Source organism: Eutrigla gurnardus, assembly GCF_963514095.1.
Source record: "Eutrigla gurnardus genome assembly, chromosome: 5".
In the NCBI taxonomy this organism is placed as follows: Eukaryota; Metazoa; Chordata; class Actinopteri; order Perciformes; family Triglidae; genus Eutrigla; species Eutrigla gurnardus.
This window is the reverse complement of record NC_139919.1, coordinates 10,129,226-10,151,561: the sequence shown is the minus strand read 5'-3', so window position 1 is coordinate 10,151,561 and position 22,336 is coordinate 10,129,226. Positions and strand designations below refer to the sequence as shown.

General features: G+C 41.4%; 1 protein-coding gene and 1 long non-coding RNA gene across 3 annotated transcripts in view; both read right to left on the bottom strand.

Annotated features, from left to right (window-relative positions):
* The window catches only part of LOC311013634, a 377,991-nt gene that overhangs the window by 159,503 nt on the left and 196,152 nt on the right, over nt 1-22,336 (bottom strand). The window lies entirely within an intron of this gene.
* Nucleotides 2,504-22,336, bottom strand: part of htr4 (5-hydroxytryptamine receptor 4) — a 188,821-nt gene continuing 168,988 nt past the window's right edge. For both annotated transcript variants that reach the window (XM_084009755.1, XM_084009754.1), the window contains exon 7: nt 2,504-3,174. In XM_084009755.1, the coding sequence (XP_083865881.1) occupies nt 3,087-3,174 (88 nt within the window). In that variant the 3' untranslated portion in view covers nt 2,504-3,086. The remainder of the gene's footprint in view (nt 3,175-22,336) is intronic.

The following is a 22,336-nucleotide window of genomic DNA, read 5'->3' as shown; positions in this document are numbered from 1 at the left end:
GAAGCATGGTCAATATTTTGCATATGTGTGCTAATGAGCCATAATAAGTTGGGTACCAAAGTGAGATAATGTTATATCTGGAGTCTATCTCACATTTAAAATGTTACAACCACATTACTGTAGTTTAAACTTGGAATAACACTTTTGATAGGTTCATTGATGACTCTAAATTGCCCGTAGGTGTGAATGTGAGAGTGAATGGTTGTCTGTCTCTACATGTCGGCCCTGTGATAGACTGGCGACCTGTCCAGGGTGTACCCTGCCTTCGCCCAATGACAGCTGGGATCGGCTCCAGCCCCCCTGTGACCCTGAATACAGGATAAGCGGTAGAAAATGGATGGATGGATGGAATAACACTTTTGATTAACTGATCTCTGAAGCTGCATTGATTGTTTTTGACCACTTGGGGAAGAAATACTCCACAATACGATGACAAACACACGGCCCTGACATGTCATCAGTTCATGAAGTTTGATATAGCTAATATGTTATCAATTAATAGCGTATTTGCACACGCAGCGGACACAGAGCAACATTAATACACCACTGATGTGGTGTAATTGTAAATATTGTTACCACTTTGCTTTTACATCTGCTTTGGTCTCCTGCTTACTGTGGGTTTATTAGAGCTTGATTACTGCGAACAGCTGCTTCTGAGCACTGAGGCTATTCAAGCAAATAATAAATGTGCAGTGATACCAAAGTAATGAGCTAAACAGATTATGTTTTGTAGATGGAATTCTCTGTGGCTTTGTCACTGCAAGTGAGTCAATTGATCCATTGTCAATATGAGTTATTAGAGATAAAACATATAGATTGGGCTTTATGCATTGTCTGTCTTCATTCATACAATACTATTTACAGTGGAAACCACTGTAAAGACATTTTTATCCATTTTACTTGTACTTATCTTGCATTGAAAGCAGACATTTCTTCAGTGCTACTAGGTGCAGTAAAGAAAGTAAGTCTATGATGAAAGTAACTCCTTCTGAAAAGAAGGCACAGGCTTGTTTCTCCGAAGACTTTAAGGAAGGAGTTTGAGAAAGGAGCAGCAGAGCAGCAGGCAGTAAGCAGACAGGACGGGGCTTGCTGCAGACTTGACTTGCAAGTGTCGTACGATTAGCTCAATGAAGATGTTTCTCCAGAGTGAGTAGCATGTAGTCAAGCGGCAGCAGCGTTACCTGCTCTGTGGGACTGTGTAACTGTGGGACTAAATGTTATCATGTGATGAGAGACACCAGTGGCCTTTGAGGAAGTTTTATGCTGAACAAGTTGCTGGGGAATGACAGACAAATGAACTGTGGTTGCATTATGGGTAAAGTTACACAGCTGGCTTAAGCGTTGTCCGCTTCCATGAATATGAATATATGGAAATTATTCCAATTACATTCTTTTACATGGTGTTGGGCAACGCAGCGTAGGATGATGGGTAAAGGGCGACACATGCAAAGATCACACATGAGGACATGTACATACACACTCAGAGGCACGGTTATTAAAACATGCATCACCATGGAAACACACACATACAAGCACACACAAACCTGCAAATGTAATTGCACGCGCACTTCATAACCTCGCACATATTGCTCCGCAATGTTGAATCATTCATGAGCAGCTTTAATGCGCCGTGATCCTCTAACTTCTTCTTCAGACGGAGCCTCATGGAGCGATGCACACGGAGTGTGAGCTAGCAGCCTCTATAATAATGCACTTCAACAGTTTAGGTCAGGGATTTAACGCAGCCATTTAACGCAGCCTTGCAACCACATTTTCCTTTCAGCTTAGTGAGGATTTAGCAAAGCTGGAAAACTTGGACCTGGGAGACATACAGGTTCTTCAGCTGTGTGTGAAGCCTCAAACATGTGATGTTAAAAGTCGCAGTCGGAAAGTCTGATGGAGTTGACTCAGTCATATTTGGAATGTTTCCAACACTCAGGCCCCTCCCCCTCTACCACCGAGCTCCTCCGCTCCCTCCCATCGAGTGCTCATCAGTGTGCGTGCACCAGATTTTGTGAACGCGCCCGTGTCATCGATAAATGGCATGGAGTACACGCTACACAGAGGTAGGCTGGCTAACTTACTCATAGATAGCAACTGCTAACATCATTTAGCGTATGCCTAGCTTGAGGCGTGTGCCTGTGATATTGTAACATGCGTGAGGGGGGAGGTGGGATCTGTGGCGTGTGCACGAACTGTGAACTGCGCTGAGTGGACAGAATGATACGGGCGCGGTGGATATTTGCAAAACAAACAACAGGCCTCTACGTTGAATATAGAGGCGTGTTTTTTTTTTCTGGTAAAACCGGGTGATTTAGGCTATGTTGTTCTATCGGATCATAGTGTCGGTTTCAGTGAATATGATCAAACAATGGTTGCCGACTGCGACTTTAACATGTGATGTTTAGCAAAATTAATATTCTTTTAAACTCGGTCTCTTTTCATGAACACTTGTTCGAAGAGCTCATTTTTGCCAACTTCGTATGGTCATTTTACAAGGAACAATCTTCTAAAATCTATCAGTCTTTCTGATTTTGTGCCGGGAACACTGCATAATAATCAGAAATAGGTCCTCTGTATGTAATATCAAATAGCTTTGGCAACATAATTCACCTCCACGACTCCCAGTCAGTCATTAATCACATCTCGAGCTGTGAAATTCTCAAACACATTCCACCGAAGCTGCCGGTTCTCTGCAACACAAGCAGAGCTTCACAGACCAGCGGGCCGGCTGATGGGATCACAGTTGCTCTCTGGCTCTGATTCAGTTCGACTGGGACAGCTCAGTCCCTGTGAGAACCAGCATGAGAAGCACAGAGAACTGGCTTAGTTCCAGTCCACTATGTCCCCTAAGACCACAGGATGAGTTTCGGCTGAATTTTAAATCCAGATGCACCCTTTGCAATGTCAAGTCCCTCACCAGCATCCCTGAAGTCCCATCAGGGCACAGTTTTCAGGAGATCTGCCGGATTGGCAGCATCTGTGTTGGATTTCAGCTGCGAAGGCTGCAGTGTGTTTCCGTCATCTCTGTGGTGATAGTGTGAGAGTCGAGGTCGTTGGAGATGTGACTGAGGAGTCATTGTGGGTCACAAGCAGGATTCGTGGGACGCTGTGACGGCGTGCAGAGACTTCTTCTTCTGCCCAGCGTGGTTCCCGTTCTGAAGGACAGAATACCTGAGAGAACACAGAGGACAGAACCATAATACAAATAAGTGTTAGTAGCAGGCCTACTGGAAAAATACTCACAGCCATCATTTCTGGCATAAAATAAACTTTGAATATTTGAGTCACTTTCTGACGTTTTAAACAAATTCAGGTCTTTATGTCGGCCACATAAATAGCAGAAACAGCATAAAAGCACGCCAACAGCCACCACAAGTTTGATGCCAAATTGAAAATTCTCAGCTGTGTCCCCCCGTCCATCACTGCAGAAACGCCACCACCAGACTCTCATATCTAAAGCACAGCATCCCTGCAGCCTGGTCTCCTAAACGGGCGTTCACACCGGACGCGATAGACGCGAATTGAGCGGCAACTCTACATTAAAAAAATCAATGTAAATGGCGCGATGACACGTGGCGGCGCGAATGGAGCGTCTGCCGTGATGAGACGTGCCACGAATGAAGCGTCTGGAGCGTCTGAAGCGACTTTTCAGGCGGCATCGCGCCGCGACATCCAATCAGCGACAAGTTCAAGCCGACGACGTCAGATGGACAGGCGCTCCGCAGCTGAGAGCGCCTGTAGTTGGTGTCCAGGCGGGAGATCCTGGCACCGACCCGAGTTAACAGGTCCTCGAACTGGGCTCCAGTCAGCCTGAGGTACCGCTGGAACCGGTCGTCATCCAGACGGAGCTCCTGGAGGAGACAATGAAATTCCCCCAGCTCCGTGCGTCTCCGGAGGACTTCATGAACCCAGACACGACGCCGGGTGGTTTTATGGCGTTTCTGGGACTTGTACAGCAGGTACAGTGCAGCAACGGTGGTGATATTAGCCATGATCGACATGGAAAGAGAGCGGATTGAGAAATAACGGTTTAAAAATTAGCGTCATGCACGAATGACGCGAATGACACAAATAGTCCAAAATGATCAAGCGGCGCGATACAAGCGTCTCAAGCGATTGTATTCGCGTCTATCGCGTCCGGTGTGTACGCCCCATTAAAGTTATGCTCCCAAATAACAAAACTGCATTGTGAATTACATTTCTTTTTTGGGGGTTTCATTGCTCTTAGATAAATTCGTTTTAGTCCACATAGGAAGTAGGTTAGAGTGGTGGACAGGTCCAAATACACAGGACTTTCACCCAGGAGACTGCTGTTCAAGTACTTTTCTGCCTTAACATCACCAAGTAGTTGTGTTGCCTGAACACAACTCGTTTTCTTCAAACTCTTCTCTGGAGTCAACAAGTGATGGGCTCTTCTCGACAATGCTGCAAGCAGCTATACTAGGAGCCGAGTAATCGGGCAGCTGTGAATGGTCACTCGTTTCGATTGGGCACACCCAGAATGCCATTGCACTAGTAATAAATAAAAAGAGTTGCTCCAGTCTGAAAGGGCAGCGAAGGTGCAGCAGCATGTTCAGGAAATAGCACATCTCAAAAAGTCAATGATCTTCCAAACATTATGAGCAGGAGCAAACATGCCTCACTGTGACACAGACTGAACTTCTGTAGTTGAATAAGCTTATTATAAGCTCAGACCCGGTGCCCTCCTTGAATCTATTCACTGCCAAACACTAGATAGGCCTTTGTAAATGCATAACACACTTAGTTAAAGTGTCATAACATTCTCCTGATGCACAGAGAGTCATTTCTCAACATCGTCTGATCCCTTCTTACTGGAAAAGTGATCACATCGTCTGGAATAGAGAAAGCTGATCGGGAGAAGTTGTCTAAGCTGACCGCAGGTAGATTTTTACGACATATTAGTGGAAGGCAGAGGAAGGATAGTGAAAAGCAGAGGAGGCAGAGATGGTAAACAGCTGCTACAGTGGTCCAAACACCACGGCTGGATCCGCTGTCACTTAATGTGTTCAAATTATAAATACCAGCTGATTAGAAAGACACATGTTCCCCTGTTTTAAATCATAATCCAGCTGACTTTGAAAGTCCAAAGGATTGTGAGTCAAATTAATGTTTTCATTTCATGGTTGTGGTATGGTTAAGTAATTTAGAGAGTTAGAGAGAGAGAGAGAGAGAGAGAGAGACTCATGCTGACGCTTGGACAGGGAGGGGTGAGTGGAAGGGGGGTTCAGTTGGATGCAATCTGCAAATTCAACACTAGATATTAGATACTACAAACAGGTCAATGTTCAGTTCAGGAAAATAAGAGTATTTTGCAAATATTTCACATCCAAACTATTCACACCGGCTGCCATCCATCACTTTTTCAATAAAAGGTTTGAATATATTCATGCAGGCAGGATCCTATTGACCAGGTTTGTATAGCCTAAGCTTTTAAAAGTGATTTGAATTTGAGTTGCATCCAGTAAACAGTTACACAGTGTATATGTCTCGGGCTTTTATTGTGAAAGGTAAGAACAAAAGGAATGGATCTGGTCTGCGCTGCCTTTGTCAATGATGAAACAAGTAATACAGTTTGCCTTCTTGGTATCTCCAAAGTAACTGGAAGATTAGGTTCTTTTATAGGTTGATAAAAATTCTCATACTTCTTCAGACAAACAATTTAAAAACCTGATGGATTATCTGATATAAATTAATTGTCAAAAGTTCTGTGTCGTGGTTCACCTGTTGGAGAGTTTCACAAGACTGTGATAATATAATATACAGTCAAATGAAAAAGTTAAGGACAAAACAATAATGAGCAAAAGTTTTATGCTATATGTTACGCTAATTTGTTCAAGCAAGCAATTCTAATATGACACAAGAAGCATTGAGCACAAAGGATGAACGTGACCCAGGGAGCATATAGCCAACATGTAACTGTAATTGGTTCAGGCAACAAAAACATATTTATAATGTGACAATAGTGTAGCCGACGCAGCTGCTTTCAAGGCAAGGCAAGGCAAATTTATTTATATAGCACCATTCGTACAAGCAGCAATTCATAGTGCTTTATAGAAAAAAAATAAGATAAAAGAATAACATCATAAAAAGGCAACAGAATAGTCATACAATACAGGAAAATGAAATAGCCAATAATTAAAAATGATAAAATAAGCAAAAAGACAAATGCATGAACAGTAAAACAAAGTCGTTAAAACAATAATACGATTTTAAAAAAGCACATAAAAGAAGATTAGAAAGTTAAGATTACCTGCATGTTGGGTTATGGGAAAGCTGCAGTAAACAAAAGTGTTTTTAGGCCTGATTTAAAAGAGCTGATCGTCTGTGCACACCTCAGGTGTTCAGGGAGCTTGTTCCACAGGTGTGGAGCATAAAAACTGAACGCTGCTTCAGCCTTTTTAGTTCTGACCCTGGGTATACATAGTAAACCTGTGCCTGAAGACCTGAGGAGTCTGGGTGCTTCAGATCCAACAAGCAGCTCAGAAATGTATTTTCGACCCAGACCATTCAGTACCTTGTAGGCCAGTAACAAAAAATCTATCCTTTTACATATGGGGAGCCAGTGCAGAGATTTAAGGACAGGTGTAATGTGGTCCATTTTCTTGGTGTTGGTCAAGACTCTGGCAGCAGCATTCTGGATAAGCTGCAGTTGCCTGATTGATTTTTTACTAAGACCTGTAAAGATGCCATTACAATAATCTAACCGACTGAAAATGTATGCATGAACAAGTTTTTCTGTGTCTTGTTTGGACAGAAATCCTTTGATTCTAGCAATATTTTTAGATGGTAATAGGCAGATTTGGTAATGGTCTTTATATGGGTGTCGAAATTCAGATCCGAGTCCATAACTACACCAAGGTTTCTGGTTTTGTCTGTGGTTTTCAGTGCGATTAAGTCTAGTTGAGCACTGATCTCTAGCCTTGTATTTTTGGGACCAAAGACAATAATTTCTGTTTTATTTGCATTGAGCTGGAGAAAGTTCTGGTTCATCCACTCATTGATGTGTTTGACACACTGACTTAGTGAGTGTAGGGGACTATGGTTATGTGGTGAAACTGAGATATAAAGTTGTGTGTCATCGGCATAAGTATGGTAGGATATGTTAAAATACTCCATGATCTGAGCTAGAGGGAGCATGTAAATATTGAACAGAATGGGTCCAAGAATGGAGCCCTGAGGAACCCCGCATGTTAGTTTTGTATGTTCTGATTCATAGGGCAAGAAGCACATTTGTCGAAGTCAACAGACACTCATTTGGACCAAAATGGCTCTCATTTGTTTACAGTAATACAGGCTTCACTGCTTCGAATGAGAATAATGAACGTCGGTGCTACACATGCATATCCATGAATGCATGTGTGTGTGGGATATACAGTGAAGGATTATGGGCATTTTGTGCAGAAATGTGTGTATATGTGCAAACATGTGTGTGTGTGTATGTGTGTGTGCACCACAGAGGCCTCACCGCGGGTTAAAAACCATTACGTGCTGTTTACACAAACACCCTGACCAAAGACACTTCCTGTTGCCAAACTGGCCGTGAAATTTACCTTCCAGACAGCCTCGAACATTTAGGGATTTTCAAAAGGAAACAGGCTACAGGTCCTCGCCGGAGCGGAACCCAAAATTGCTGCCACATTGCGGTGTTAATCCCTCGGCTGGTCTTACTGTGGTCCTGCGAGTGTGACGGTTTTGCTGCTTACGCTTTTTTGTGGAAGCAAAGATGTCGCAGAGGCATGTTTGTAGGGAGTACCAAATGCAGTTGTAGCCCATTATCTCCCTTATTATCTGGTGGTGCTTTGCTGCATTCTTCACCGTTGGAAAACTCTATTTTCATGCTAAAGTGCTCGATGCTTCGCAACACTGACATGATGCTATAAATGATGCTGCCATCTGTGAAGTGATATGACAACCCACCAAATGGCGTTTCTAGGATGGAAACTTTTGTGTATGTAAAAAAAAAAAAAAAATCACATAAAACTGATATTTCTAAAGATAAAAAGAAGTAACTAGAATAACCACCTCATGGCTGTATGCCTTCGCCAACCAGCCAAGTTTCAGTTTACATCCAAGTGTGTCATCTCTTCATCATGTTATCCTGTTAGACGCCTGTGTGAAAGAGTTCAGGTGGATACTTGTGCCAGATGGGATGAAAGTTACATGTGAAGTTGTAGCAATTTTCATCCTGTTTTTATTTCACTTTTTTCATAATGTGTTACCATTTGTATCTTTGTAAGTTTGTTATGTTTATAAATGAAATTATTAATTTATCCCTATATGTCATTGATTATTATCTAAAATCGAACTGAGATGAAAAATGCCTTATAAACCCTTTTAGATCACATCCCTGATCATATTGTGTCCAATGTTCTAATAGTCCCATGCTTACATCAGCTTGTACCAACCAATTTTAACCAATAGTAACCCCATCCATGACTAACTAACCCTCTGCATAGATCTAAAATAGGTAGTAAGCTAATCTTTTCAACCATGGAATTATATTCCTCTCAATGTTCTGTCAGCTTGTCTTTAAATCATTGTTGATATTTTTGTAAGAGCTGCATCACAACTGAGGGTCATAAGAAAATTCATAATGGCTATGAAAAAAGAAACTTAGATCTCCTTCATCAACTTCATTTTCTTTGAACTTTGAGAACATTATAATAGACATTATGATAAAAAGTATAAAAACATGCAACATTTTTTGGCAGAAAATACGACTGGCCTATGGAAGTTAAACACTCAACTTTCCATCCATAATCATTTATAAATGAAAGGATGAAAGTCCAACACGTTCCGGAGAACTTCTTATCTGAAGCCTCATTAAAACGAACAAACTCCGAACATGAAAGCAAGTAGAGAACAAAGTGAACGCTGATGTAATATACAGAAACATGTATACTTAACTTACACAAAACTTCAAACTCTTGTGAATGTACTGTATGTGATTTTTTACATTTTAACATTTGGATCAAATCTGCAGCGGGGCATGTGGCCGCATCCATTCTGTGTTTTTCATGGTTTTGTTTGTACACAGCTGAGCGGACAGGCCGACTGGCAGGATGGAGATTTGTGTAATGAGAGCAGGGAGAGGGACAGAAGGCCCCGATTACCAGCAGAGTAAACATTTCTACATATTTTGGGCAGCGACGTGGCAAACATTCTTCCTGCTAAAGTGCCCTTTAGCAAGATTTTGACAGCTGCATTGCAGACCCTGGTGTCTGATGCTCCTTTGCAGGAGTGGGAGGGGAAAGAGAAGGTTTTCTTCATAAAGAGACGGTGTCAGGTGGTCCAAATGACATTAAAACGTGTTTTAGAACGTGGGATCTTGTTGGCGGAGTACTAACATTGTGCATTAAAGCTGATGAATAATAGTTTGTTGTTTAAGTTCTGTGTTTGCAAAAAGATAATTACTTGTTGAAGTCAGTGCAATCTTCTGTCCTACATAATTACGTACAACTAGACTCTCAATGATCTGTTCAAGGTCACGTGTTGTAAATTTAAACTAAACAAAATAAAAATGCAACAAAACTACTTGGTTAGGGTAATAAAAAAATCATGGTTTGGCTGAAGAATGTTATGTTATTTAACTTACTGATGTAAATTCAAACAAGCTAATGTTTAGATTCACAAACAGTGGTCTGCTGGGTGAAAGTCCTATGTTTGTCTTACCAGCTAATTAACCCCAACATAGGGAGGATGTTGGGGTTAATTGGTGGGTGGACATGGACTGTGATTAAAACAGTACTTGAAGATTAAGTCTTTATTTAAAACACCTTATTTCAAACTGAGAGGAAAAAAATGCTGCACCTGGACATCTGGCAAAAAGAAAGAGCAAGGAGAAAGTCTGTGCATTTGAAAGCACTTTGAAGGATTGCATATGAACAGCATAACACACTGGAATCTCCAACTGTCTGTCTGCGGTTGAGTTGCGTTGTGGGTAATGTGGAACCTGGATTCAAAAAGGAAGAAGGGTGTGTTTAATAAAAAACTAAAATATATCTCTGGTTCTGCTGAATCATTTTTGATACTTAAAGGAGTCATAACCTGGTTTTATACGTATCCAGCCCCCCTTGGATCGCTTTGGATCAATTCGTAAAACTTATTAGAAAAAAAAAAAAAAAATTTAATCAAACATTGAGCTTGTTCTGACCCTTTTTCGTACCCCGATTTTATCACGCGAGATTACGCGCGAGGTTTTGACTGGTCCGGATGTGCATTGTATAATATGTAATGAGGCGCGCGTTGATTCGCCGCAGGAAGGACAGAGCCGGGGGGGCTTGCCTGCATGCAGACTCCAAAACATAAACAGCCCCCTGTCATGGCGCACACACTAAATGACGAACCTTACGGAATTCAGGCGATTTCAGGTAGCGGACGGGGCGGGGTTGGGTGGTGAAAGAGGGGTGGGCTTATGCAAGTAGCCTCCACGGTGACGTCACCGTAGGCGCAGAATCAAAATCTCGTGCTTTAGGAATGCACACCCTTGTGTGCTATTCCTGTTCGGAAAAAGAGCAGAAGCGAAAAAACGGCGCCACTTTCAAACTCCAGCCTTTCAGGCAAGTTTCAACTGAGGTCAAACACAGATATGCATGTTTTAACAAGAGAAATTGCGATTTCCTGGTGATGACTCCTTTAAAGGAGTCATAACCTGGTTTTATACGTATCCAGCCCCCCTTGGATCGCTTTGGATCAATTCGTAAAACTTATTAGAAAAAAAAAAAAAAATTTTAATCAAACATTGAGCTTGTTCTGACCCTTTTTCGTACCGCGATTTTATCACGCGAGATTACGCGCGAGGTTTTGACTGGTCCGGATGTGCATTGTATAATATGTAATGAGGCGCGCGTTGATTCGCCGCAGGAAGGACAGAGCCGGGGGGGCTTGCCTGCATGCAGACTCCAAAACATAAACAGCCCCCTGTCATGGCGCACACACTAAATGACGAACCTTACGGAATTCAGGCGATTTCAGGTAGCGGACGGGGCGGGGTTGGGTGGTGAAAGAGGGGTGGGCTTATGCAAGTAGCCTCCACGGTGACGTCACCGTAGGCGCAGAATCAAAATCTCGTGCTTTAGGAATGCACACCCTTGTGTGCTATTCCTGTTCGGAAAAAGAGCAGAAGCGAAAAAACGGCGCCACTTTCAAACTCCAGCCTTTCAGGCAAGTTTCAACTGAGGTCAAACACAGATATGCATGTTTTAACAAGAGAAATTGCGATTTCCTGGTGATGACTCCTTTAAATAACTGTTCATCAAGAGTCAGACAATGTTTTATAGGAGTGCAATGCTCCATCGTGGAGAAGTCTACTGTTTTTAAACCCCAGATTAATTTATAAACCACAATATGGCACTTTGTTATTTAAAACAATGTTAAACCCCAGATTAAGTTGAGTGATTTAACAGCTTTAGGATCCACAATGAGGACTAAAGCTGAAGTTATGAACAGCTATTAATTGGCGAACAGTCCGCTTCCTTTATTCAGTCAGTTCGACACTTAGTGGCCCTAAAGGGTGATTTGGGGGTTCAGAAATGTTTTAAAATAAATCATATATTTAATGCCAGCAGACTTTCTCGACAATTTCCCACTTTGGTGAACAACAACAGCCTGGTCGCTGCAAAATGACATTCCCACACAACAAAACCGCATTGTGAATTCTGTTAAAAAGGGAAACGTATTTTGTGGTGGATTTCGTTGGCTCTTGACGAATCACAAATTAGTTTCCAAATGGGCCCAGAGTGGTTGACGGGTCCAAAAACACAGTGCTTCCCCCAGGACATTGCTGTTCCTGTCGTGTGTAAACCAACTACTTTAGTTCTGTATTTATTTTGTTCCAAACTCACCATTATTTTAAACCAAACCATGTTTTTCTTTGTTAAACCAAGAAGTTTTTTTTTTTTTTCAAACTGCAACCTAAAAAATAAGTTTCCCTGGACACGTAAGTAAGAGTGCAGTTTAGTTGGATAGGAACTTAATTTAGCATGAGACAGCACAGATGTGCTGATGAATTCATGCATGTTTGTCTACAATTTTAAATGAGTGCAGTAAACATTGACAAGGTGATAAAGATGGTGCTCGTTTCTGTGAAATTAATGAGAAACTGATTAAAAACGTCCACTTACTTATTGTGTCAACATCGGTTTCAGGATAATTGATACACTTTGAATGTGAGGTGGATGACACCCGTCGAGAGTGATATTATGAAAGGTCTCATGTTCCAGTTAATGTGTTTCACTCCTAAACCTCACCAGCGCTGACGATGAAGGATGACTCTTGTGCTCTTACTCTGCTGGATTAACCTGAGAATTAACCTCCGCTAATGAACACTGTCCTGATACTGTGAGGAACTTGTCCTTACTGTATGAAGGAGATTTTCATTTTATAAAAACTAAATCAGAGAGTGGTGTTACAAAAGCTTTACAATGGGTCATTGGCAGGTTAATACTTTCTTCCATAAAAAGGATTAAATTCACCAAGTCCACCAAGCTGGATTTATTCACTTATTTCTTTTACACAAAGACAATAAATGTACCACCTACTTTTTATTTTGGCAGTTATTGTTTACGGCCACATATTCATTCCCACAGCAAAATAGCTTTTACAGTCTAATAACATTCTAACTTTTTTTTACTATTCCCTGTTTCTGTAAAAACAAATACTTCATGCATAGGTGATACACTGAATATATTAAAAAATATGCCGATGCCTCTGTCTGCATACTTGTGTGCTTTTGATCTGGACAGCTTTTTTTCCCCTGTAACCTGACCCACAAGATGGTTTGTCAAACCATCTGAGAAGCAGCCTCAGAGGGAAAGAGCCGGCAATTAAAAAAATACTTGGTAAGTGATTGGATGAACATCGGTAAATCCAAGTCAGTGAAGAGATGATGTGAAATTGCTGGAATTAATGCGATGCGGGCAGGTTTAGCGATTTTAGGGTCAAATTTATTTAATACATTTTACTATTCAACATTGAGCAAATGTAAATACTGGCCTGTGGATTTGCAGGAGCTCCATATAATAGTTGTCACAAAAGAAATCCCCATATTTGCATAAATGACAGACAAAACATTTGCAGTTTAAATGTGACTTCATCTTTTTTTTCCCACTCAGTTTCTCCACAAGAGCACCAATCTTCCACTTCTATAGCCTCTGGGCTGCCAACATCCCCCCACTCACTCTCTCTCTCTTGATGACCACTCATCCTCTCTTCACTCCCTCTCATCACCCCCCCTCTCTGCCTCTCCACTCCTTCTGATGATCCCACTCAGTCTCTCTGTCTGAAGCGCAATAATTGATCATCACAATCAGGAATGCCTTTTTTCCTTTTCCTTCTTTTCTTCTTCTCTGCGCTGTCAGGCATCCGTGTGTGTCCAGGTCACCAAATCTACCGACACAAGAAGCAGCCTGTCTCAGCCTCCAACCACTCGACTGAGAGAACGAGAGCTCACAACGCACCGTGATGCTGATGAAAAGAGAGGATGGAAGAGGTTGGGGGAGGAAGAAGGATGATGTGATCAACACGATAGACTGGAATTTGAGTAGAAAAGAGATTACACCGAACTTTATGTAAAAAAGTATGAGTTAACACCGACGGAAAGTTTGGTGAAAAAGAGAAATATAAATGTTGGCATGGAGCCCAAAAAAGAAAATGTTTCCACTCCTCTGACCTTGAAGGAGTGGTTGGTACAGGTAAGCAAAAGCATCTTCATTTTAAAACAAATTAGAGGAGGTAAGTGTCACCACCTCAGTGGTTTTCTATTACGGTGGTTGGGAAGAGGAGAGGAGGAGAGAAGAAGAAATAACTTGATACTGTGGTTCAAGGAGATTTCGCGTTTGCAATCGTTTGACCTATGAGTAAAGTTCATGGTCATGTTCAAAGTCGTGACAGCCACTGGAACATCTCCGTTCCAGAGTAAAATAAAAGGTCAGGGAGAAGACCCCAAAATATAACAAAGTTGATTTAGACTCATTCAAAGTAAATTTAAAGTGGGTGATGAAGCAACATTGCTGACTCCAGGTCTACTGAAGGAATCAGAACATTGGCCTTTCATGGGATTAAATCTCGCCGGCTAGTTTTCTTCCTCTCCGGCTCGATGCAGCTGGTCTGAAGACGTGTCAGAAAGCATTAGGGAGAGCTGAGAGTTCTGACTTTTAGCCAGAGAAACACAATCTGCGCCAGGCAAACAAAAAAAGTCGCAAAGAGGTGAAACGCCGAAGGAATGCGGCTGCATGGCTCGTGTTGTTTCCACAGTAATGGAGCACCGTGAACATTTCATAAATGGTCAGAGGAGTGGAGGTGGGAGGCTAGTTAACGAGAAACTACTGTGAAGTGGGATGCCCACAATTATTCAGAACTCGCTTCTAAACTTTGCATAAAAGGTATCTGAAGCAGACTTGTGAGCGAAACCTAGTGGCATCAGAAAACCCATAGCAGCTGAAGTTATTGGGTAAAGAATTATAATCAAAAGATGATTTTGACCTCAGTACACAATATTTAATTTACAAGTCATTTACTGTATATAATGACACGTCTCCATTCTCATCGGACTGATTTTATAACCTCTACTTCAGCTTAAATTCCCCACTGCAGACTTGGGAAATGAGAACATTATGGGCTTAACTTGAAGGTGTACTTCATTGTTTGCTGCTCCCTGAGAAACTGAGACCAATGACTATTACACAGAAGAAAAGAGTAAGAGTATAGTGACTGTGAAGAACTTTTATGCTTTAATGAAACAGACATAAATGTAATACTGATGCCTCTATTTGACCTACATAAGCAAATGTGACCATCAGCGAGAAGATTGGCTATTTCTATATCGTGATACTTGCAGATGAAATCATGCAGGTTCACCAGAACCTCCCTCTGCTCAGACTCCAGCTGAGCTTCTGGGAGCAACCAGCCCGCCACGGACTGATCCAGATCCGGCTTTGCTGCCGCCATCGACCTGCATCGCAGGTGTGGTGGGAGGTGGAGAACTCCAGGTAGCAGTCGCTCCTCCTCCGGCCAACAGCAGAGCTTTACCTCGCTGCTATGCTGGGAGAAAACAAGGACTCCACACTACTGGAGACCCAGGCCGTATTACTGGGTCCACTGGAGGCAAGGGAGTCACTGGAGAACCAGAATCAGGACTGAGCCGGGCAGACTGTTCTCAGTAAAATGAAAGGCTTTCCAAAGGAAGTCTAGTGCTTGGAGACACTACTGTTTTTGTCCACTGGGGCCGCCAAAATCAACACAATTTGGTAAACTCTCCTGCACTTTTTAAGTCCCTCATCAATCAAATGAATGTGACACGTTTCATCGTGGAGGGCATTGACAACGTGTCATGTGAGTATTTGGAGCAGTTCAGAGTCTACTAACACTCCTGAGAGGACAACTCCTCTTAGCTTGACTGCTGAGCTTGCCATTACTTTAGCTAATCTGCTAACCAGCACATAAAAACACCACAGTATTGCCCAGCTGCCCTCGTTAGGAACTAGAGACAGCCAGCTCCCCCGCTGAGCTGCCTGGGATTAGATGGCAGAGCAGAACTTGCTTTGCAAAACTTCCTTTCCTTTTCTGTCACAGCGATAACATCTGCAATTTAAAGCTTAGTTTCAGGAGAGACGGGGGAGGGAGGGTGTCTGTCATCAGGCCTCTCTGGGTTCGTACCAGGGCACTGAACCACAGCACAGAGGTATCTAGATGGATGCTTTGATTCCGCATGTTATCTTATGTATTTTCCTTCCTCCTTGATAAGAGGGGTTGAACCCGCAGGGTTCAATCAACTCCACTTCTCAACTGAGCAATTCTGAGTGCAGCAAGGGTGATGGACCTGGTCTATGTCTGTGAGAAAACAGCTTAATCTGAAATGGACCTCTAACTGATAACAGGGAGGCCTCGCTCAGGCTTGGCACAAAGTCGACACATACATATATCCTTTATCTCTGCCTGCCTTCTTTTGTCTCTACAACAGAGGTGTTTAAAAGAACACTTGTTCTCAAGCTACAGTGGAAAACGCAAAATGAAATATGTCTGATATATATAAGCAAAGAGCAGAGGGTACAAAAGATTAATCTAAAAGAACTTCAATATAATAACCAATAATAAGCATGACTTGCTTAGGTTGTTATTGGTCCTTATTAAATATGCTACAATGTAATTAAAGACATAGTTATCTTTTACAGATTACATAATAGTATGAGAAAATATAAGTTATTCACAAAAACTAGATTTACCCACATTTCTCAAGCACATCAATACAAACACAGCTTCTGTTTCATTCTATTGCCTCCTTATAAATGCAAAGCTTTGTTTGGAGCTGCATAATTTATAAATATTTATTCATTATTATGGCTCAGGAGCAGCCATTAATCACATGGTGGTTTACAGAAAAGCACTACAACAGAATGCTGCAGGGAAGATGTATTTTTGTAGGCCAACGGCAAGGTAGCATCACACTGATCCCCTCGAAAAATAAACCTTATAACAAACTACACCTCAGCCACAAGAGCATGAATATACAAGAATTTACTGATATTTTATACATATAGAACAAAACATTACAATCTCTTGCGTTAACCACAGACCTTGTGCTTTACATGAACATACATTACCATTTTCATAATCAAAGATTTTTTTATTTAAGTATTCCTTTAACCATTGCTTTGCATACCACCATCATTACAGAGGACAAGCTAGCTGAGCAGGGCAGAAAACGCATAATGGCAGATCCATCCTCTGTGGTAATGAGATATTTTCCACAATTGCAGCGATTTCTCTCGCTGTTGGATCTGGATCATGCTCTACGTTTTGCAGTAGGTCAGGGAGCCTAAAGACTCTTGTCTTTCTGACCATTTTGGTTCTCAAGAAAGTCCTCCCAAATGTCTGTGGGCGGACTGAGCTGACAGCACTGAACCTCCGAACCTCCTGCTCCCGACATTAAAACCGGCTTTAGCCTGGACACAAGCACTGAGGCGTGAGGGTGAGGAAGGCCGGCGGGCCTGTGGGGAAGTCAACAGAACACACATGCGTGCATACGATCCAGCATGTGTGTGCACACACTCGCCTCCGTACTCGTATCGGAGCCAAAACAAGCAGGATTCTTTCTTAAGAAGATGCAGCACCAAAGATACAGGGCGAGTTAGCCTCCGGGTAAAAGGGTTTGTGTGTGATCTGAGAACGAGATCAGCGAGCTGCTGAATGAGAGGGTTGATGCATCATCGATGTGTGCGTGTGTGTGACTGTAAATGCACATAGTTTTTGTCATGAACATGTTGTTGTTTGTTACTGCATGTAACTTGTGTATATTACGAACTTGCCGACATTTGTGTGTGAGGATTCCAACATGTTCTCAACGGCAAGCGTCAGATAATGCAGATTCTCTACTCCAACGTAAACACACCGCATCACTATGAGACGATCATAGCAACGGATAAGGTGCAAGATAGTCCACACAGGGCAGCAAGGTCAAACAAACAGGACTTTCATCTTCTTTTCACTTTCTCTTCTTTTCAAGTATAAGTTGACATCACGTCATTTGGTTGTGTCATAAGTCATGTGACTCGTTTGTCTCACTAGTCACGTGACTTGTTAGCCAGTCAAGTTAATATCAATCATGGAGTGCTTTTATTAATCTAACTTCCTGTGAAGACAGAAGTTTATTTTGAAAGGAGCACTGTTCACGTAGCCTACAAAACATTAAGCAGAGTGTCATAGTTGGTAGAAGCCATAGAAACAAAGCTGACATTGAACTGTTTGAGATTGTTGTTAGTCATCATGGTGACAACTCACGTCAGAGGGGCATTCTGCTACGATGATTTATATGGGAACATCTGTTCTACACCTTTTTTATTTCTATGGTAGGAGCAATGACCAAGCTGCAGCATCGGACGCTTTGGGGATATATTGTGTTGTCGTGATCGACAATGAGTGTCATTTTTGGGTTATTTTACTGCATATAACTTAGAAATATACAGTATTTAGATAAATAAAACAAGCAAACAAGACACATTAATTGTTTGTGCTACACAGTTGTAAGGCTATTGTAAGCTTATCAACTGTCTATAGAGCCTTACATGTAAGAGAAATAGTGCAGCCTTCAGTACTTTGCTTTCTGATCTTGTCATTGTGCTCGTTTACAAAATTGTTTCTGTCATCCAAAACAACAAAATGACGGTAATTTTGTCAAAACTCTGCCCACAATCATACAAGTGGAACTAAAACTAAATAATAAAGAACATCAACTGTCCAAACTCACACTAGAAATACAATAAAAGACTGAGCTGAGTTGTACATCAAAAGTAAAAGATAATTAAACTCCACAACTGTAATTACTTTGACTCCTGTACCAGCTTAATGTGCTTCTATAAAATATGACGGTCAGAGTTAATGACTGAATATTATTAGCAAAATACCAAACCCCGTGACTCCGGGACAATTGTGTCCAAAAAACTCCAATGGTCCGCTTAAACCAATAATATCCTTTTCCCCCAAAATGAAATGTACCATTATGGAATGAAAGCTCTTTATTTTCACGCTGCTGCTTTTGATATTATTTATTTCCTGTTAACTAGCCAGTCGGTTTGGTTGTCTGAAGAAATTCGATCCTCCTATACTGACAAAAGATGTTTTTTTCTGTCTTTCTGGTAGGAGACAAGCCTCCACATTGATACTCTAACAGATGAATGGCCTGGGAGGAGATGGCACAGAAGATGGCACAGACCGGAGGAACGGCATGAAGAGGAGAGCAGATCAGGGTTCAAGTGGAGCCGGGAGCTGCTCTGTGTCCACAGGACTTCTGCAGCTACAACAAGATATTTTCTCCTTTTAATGCATTTATCATTGTCTAGTGAAATTACTTCAACAATACAATTTGCTTACTTTTTTTCAGAGTGAAATATAGTACTTTTTACTCCACTACGTGCATACTTGCTTGTTACTTTGCTTTGCTTGCTTCAGTAAAACTTCAAATACTCCCATTCACTTGTCTTCAATGTGAGATTTAAACCCTGAGAGAACCAAAGGCACCAGAGGTCTTCCACACAGAATAGTCGCAATCAATATTGTAAGTAAACTCTTGTCATGAAATGTGCCTGTATGGTCTCATGTCTTTAAATCCTGAGTGACTTGGGACAAAATCAACCATCAAGTTAACTCAATAATTTGACTGTAAGCTCTTTTTTTTTTGACATGTTATTGTTATTTGATTGGGTCCTCTGGGCTTTACAACCAATGTTTGCTGTATTTTTTTCTCTGTGACTGGGGACCAAAGAAAATCAGTCATCAGTTCCTCTGTCAAACCTCAGATATATAATTAATTATTTACAGATGCCTGTTGGCAGTGCGGTTCTCTGGTGGCAGGCTTGCCAGGAGAGGAGCCCTAATGAGTGGACATGCACACAAATCCATACAGACAGTAAGAAACACACATGCTTACTCACACTCACACACACACACACACACACACACACACACACACACACACACACACAAACACACACAGAGAGAGAGAGAGAGAGAGAGAGACCTTGTCAGCAGAAGACTCATTGAACATTTATGTCGGACTTTGGTTTAAACTGGAGCCTCACATCCATCAGCTCTCCACTCACACTCAGGCCTTAATGAAAAAAACCTGTCATTTATAATTGGAGAACATTGTTATTTTTTTAACCACTATTCATTCGCCACATAGTCATTTTTATCTTTGTAAAAATGAAAATGATGGTTCCTGCAAATGTAACAATCTCTGAAGGACTGTCATCACAAACTGGAGTGAAATAACAGGTTTGAGCATCCTACTCGTTCCCCGCTCTTTCCTGTTATTTACATCAGCCACTGCTTCTGCTGCAGACACTTTATCAGCAACAAACAAAAACCACTGATATTTATGGCAACCAATATGTGATTGCACAACTACACAGAAAAATACATAGTGGCCTCATGTAAGTTTAAACCCACACCTTCACACAGAACAATGAGCTCTCCAACAGTATGACTTACGGTCTCCGATTAAGAGTTAAGAGTTGAATCGAAACATGTTCTGAAAACAAAAATATATCTGCAAAAATGTATTAAGTTAAAGCATAATGTAAACAGAGGTGGGTAGTAACGCGCTACATTTACTCCGTTACATTTACTTGAGTAACTTTTTGGAAAAATTGTACTTCTATGAGTAGTTTCAAAGCAGCATACTTTTTACTTTTACTTAAGTAAATTTGTGAAGAAGGAGCGGTACTTTTACTCCGTTACATTGGGCTGATTCTGCTCGCTACTTCTTTTTTTTTATCGATCCGTCTGCTGCATGGTCTGTTTTGTTTATGTGGGGACCAGAGCAATGATTTAAGGTCGGGACTTCCCAGAGGCTCTGTGACTATCACATGACTGCATCTCACCAATCAAATGTAGCCACTAGCGACGTCTAACTCCGTTTCACCAATCAGGCAGAGCCTAAGCCATCACATGACCGCACACACATTCCCTGCGGCAAACAGGCGGAAAAGAGCGCAGAAACAAAACGATGGAGACGGCATGCAATTCCGAAGAAGCCGAAGAGGAGGAGGCACAACACCCCTGGCCCCACATAAAAGAAATGTTCACACTCCAGGCAAAAAAAAAAAAACAGCTACATTATGTGTTGCCATTTGTGTCTCCCGAAACAAGTGGAGTTATTTATTTATTATTGTTTATTATAAACTGTTTCAGTTGTCTAAGGGAATTCTCCGTGCATTATTTGACATTATTTGACCTGATTAATAAAGGAGGTTACTCTGCAGTTACTCTGTACTTGAGTAGTTTTTTCACCCATTACTTTTTACTCTTACTCAAGTAACACAGGGTGACAATACTTTTTACTTTTACTTGAGTCATATTATTCTAAAGTAACATTACTCTTACTTGAGTACAATTTTTGGCTACTCTACCCACCTCTGAATGTAAATCATACATTATCATCTTATGTGTTTATTGATGGGGTGGCTTGGCTAAGCTAGCGGTAGCTTTCACTTGTTGTCATAGCAACGCCAAACCACCCAATCGACAAACACCCATAAGATGACAATTTGGCCCATATAAAATTAACCATCAATAACGATCAACAGCCATCACCCTAAGGACCTTAGTAAAGCGTTGTCACATGTTGGGATGGATTAATTACAAAGATAAAAGTGACATTCATGGGAAGTTAGCTAGCATAAATGCCGGTTGTTAGCATCGTATAATAAACTAGCAAATTTGCAACTTTTTTTTTCAGAATATTGCCCACCTCACTCAGCTCCATTTTTTTTCTTTTTCTTCCTACATTAGCCTTAATACGCAGTCGTACAAATCACCTGGCACATGAAACAGCCATTTTTAGGTCCTCATCGATTTATTCATTATACTGAAGGTCATGTGACTAGACCGTAACTGCCAGTTCAGAAAAGTGAAGCCTATTCTGAAGTGCCTTAAACCTGCATTAGCTCTGCTGGCAATCAGGAGGCGACTCCTCTGGTTTAAAAAAAAAAAGTTTGATTGTATGGTTGTCAATGAGAAAATTAAACTACTTCCCACTTATTATCTTCGTAAATATTGTAAACATGAGTTTATGTTCTCAATCTTAGTTTCAAGTCTTCTTCAATCCAGCACTATGTTCATTTAGTAAATAATGGTCCATTAAGAGCCAAACAGACCATAAAGCGGGAATATGGTCTTTGTGTCTGACAGGTCTCTACCACCGTGCTGTCTGGTCACCTCACAACTTTAACCCTTTCAGTGTGTTTTCAGTCCATGAAAGTTAACTTTTAATATATTATTCAGTCGTCAGTTGTGCCAAGCTCACTATCTCATGTCACTTCTGGTTCCAAAAAAACAAGATCCAAGATGGCGATGATCCAAAATACCAAACTCAAGGATTCAAAACCGTAGTTCACAAACCAATGGCTGATGTCACGGTGACTATGTCCACTTACATGTGTGCATGTGACTTTGTCAATTAAATCGATTTGAAACGTCATTAAACGACGGATGACGGATCGATGACTGACGTCGGCAGCATTACTTATATGTTTTAAGCACATTTTTATTCTCTGACAATCAACCTTTTGTGGTGGCAAAGACACTCAGAGAGACAAGGTCGGGATGGTTCATAAAGAACAACCATTACTTATTTTGTCTTTTAAACATATGAACTTGTTGAACCATCATCGTCACTAGTCAATTTTAGAAAAATGCTCTCAGAATCAAAATCTCTCTCTTTTCTTTCTGCATATTTTCTCCAGTCACGCTCTATTCGTGAGACGCGAGGATGGAGGACGGAAAATCTACAGCTAAGCAGCTTTCTACCTGGAAGGGA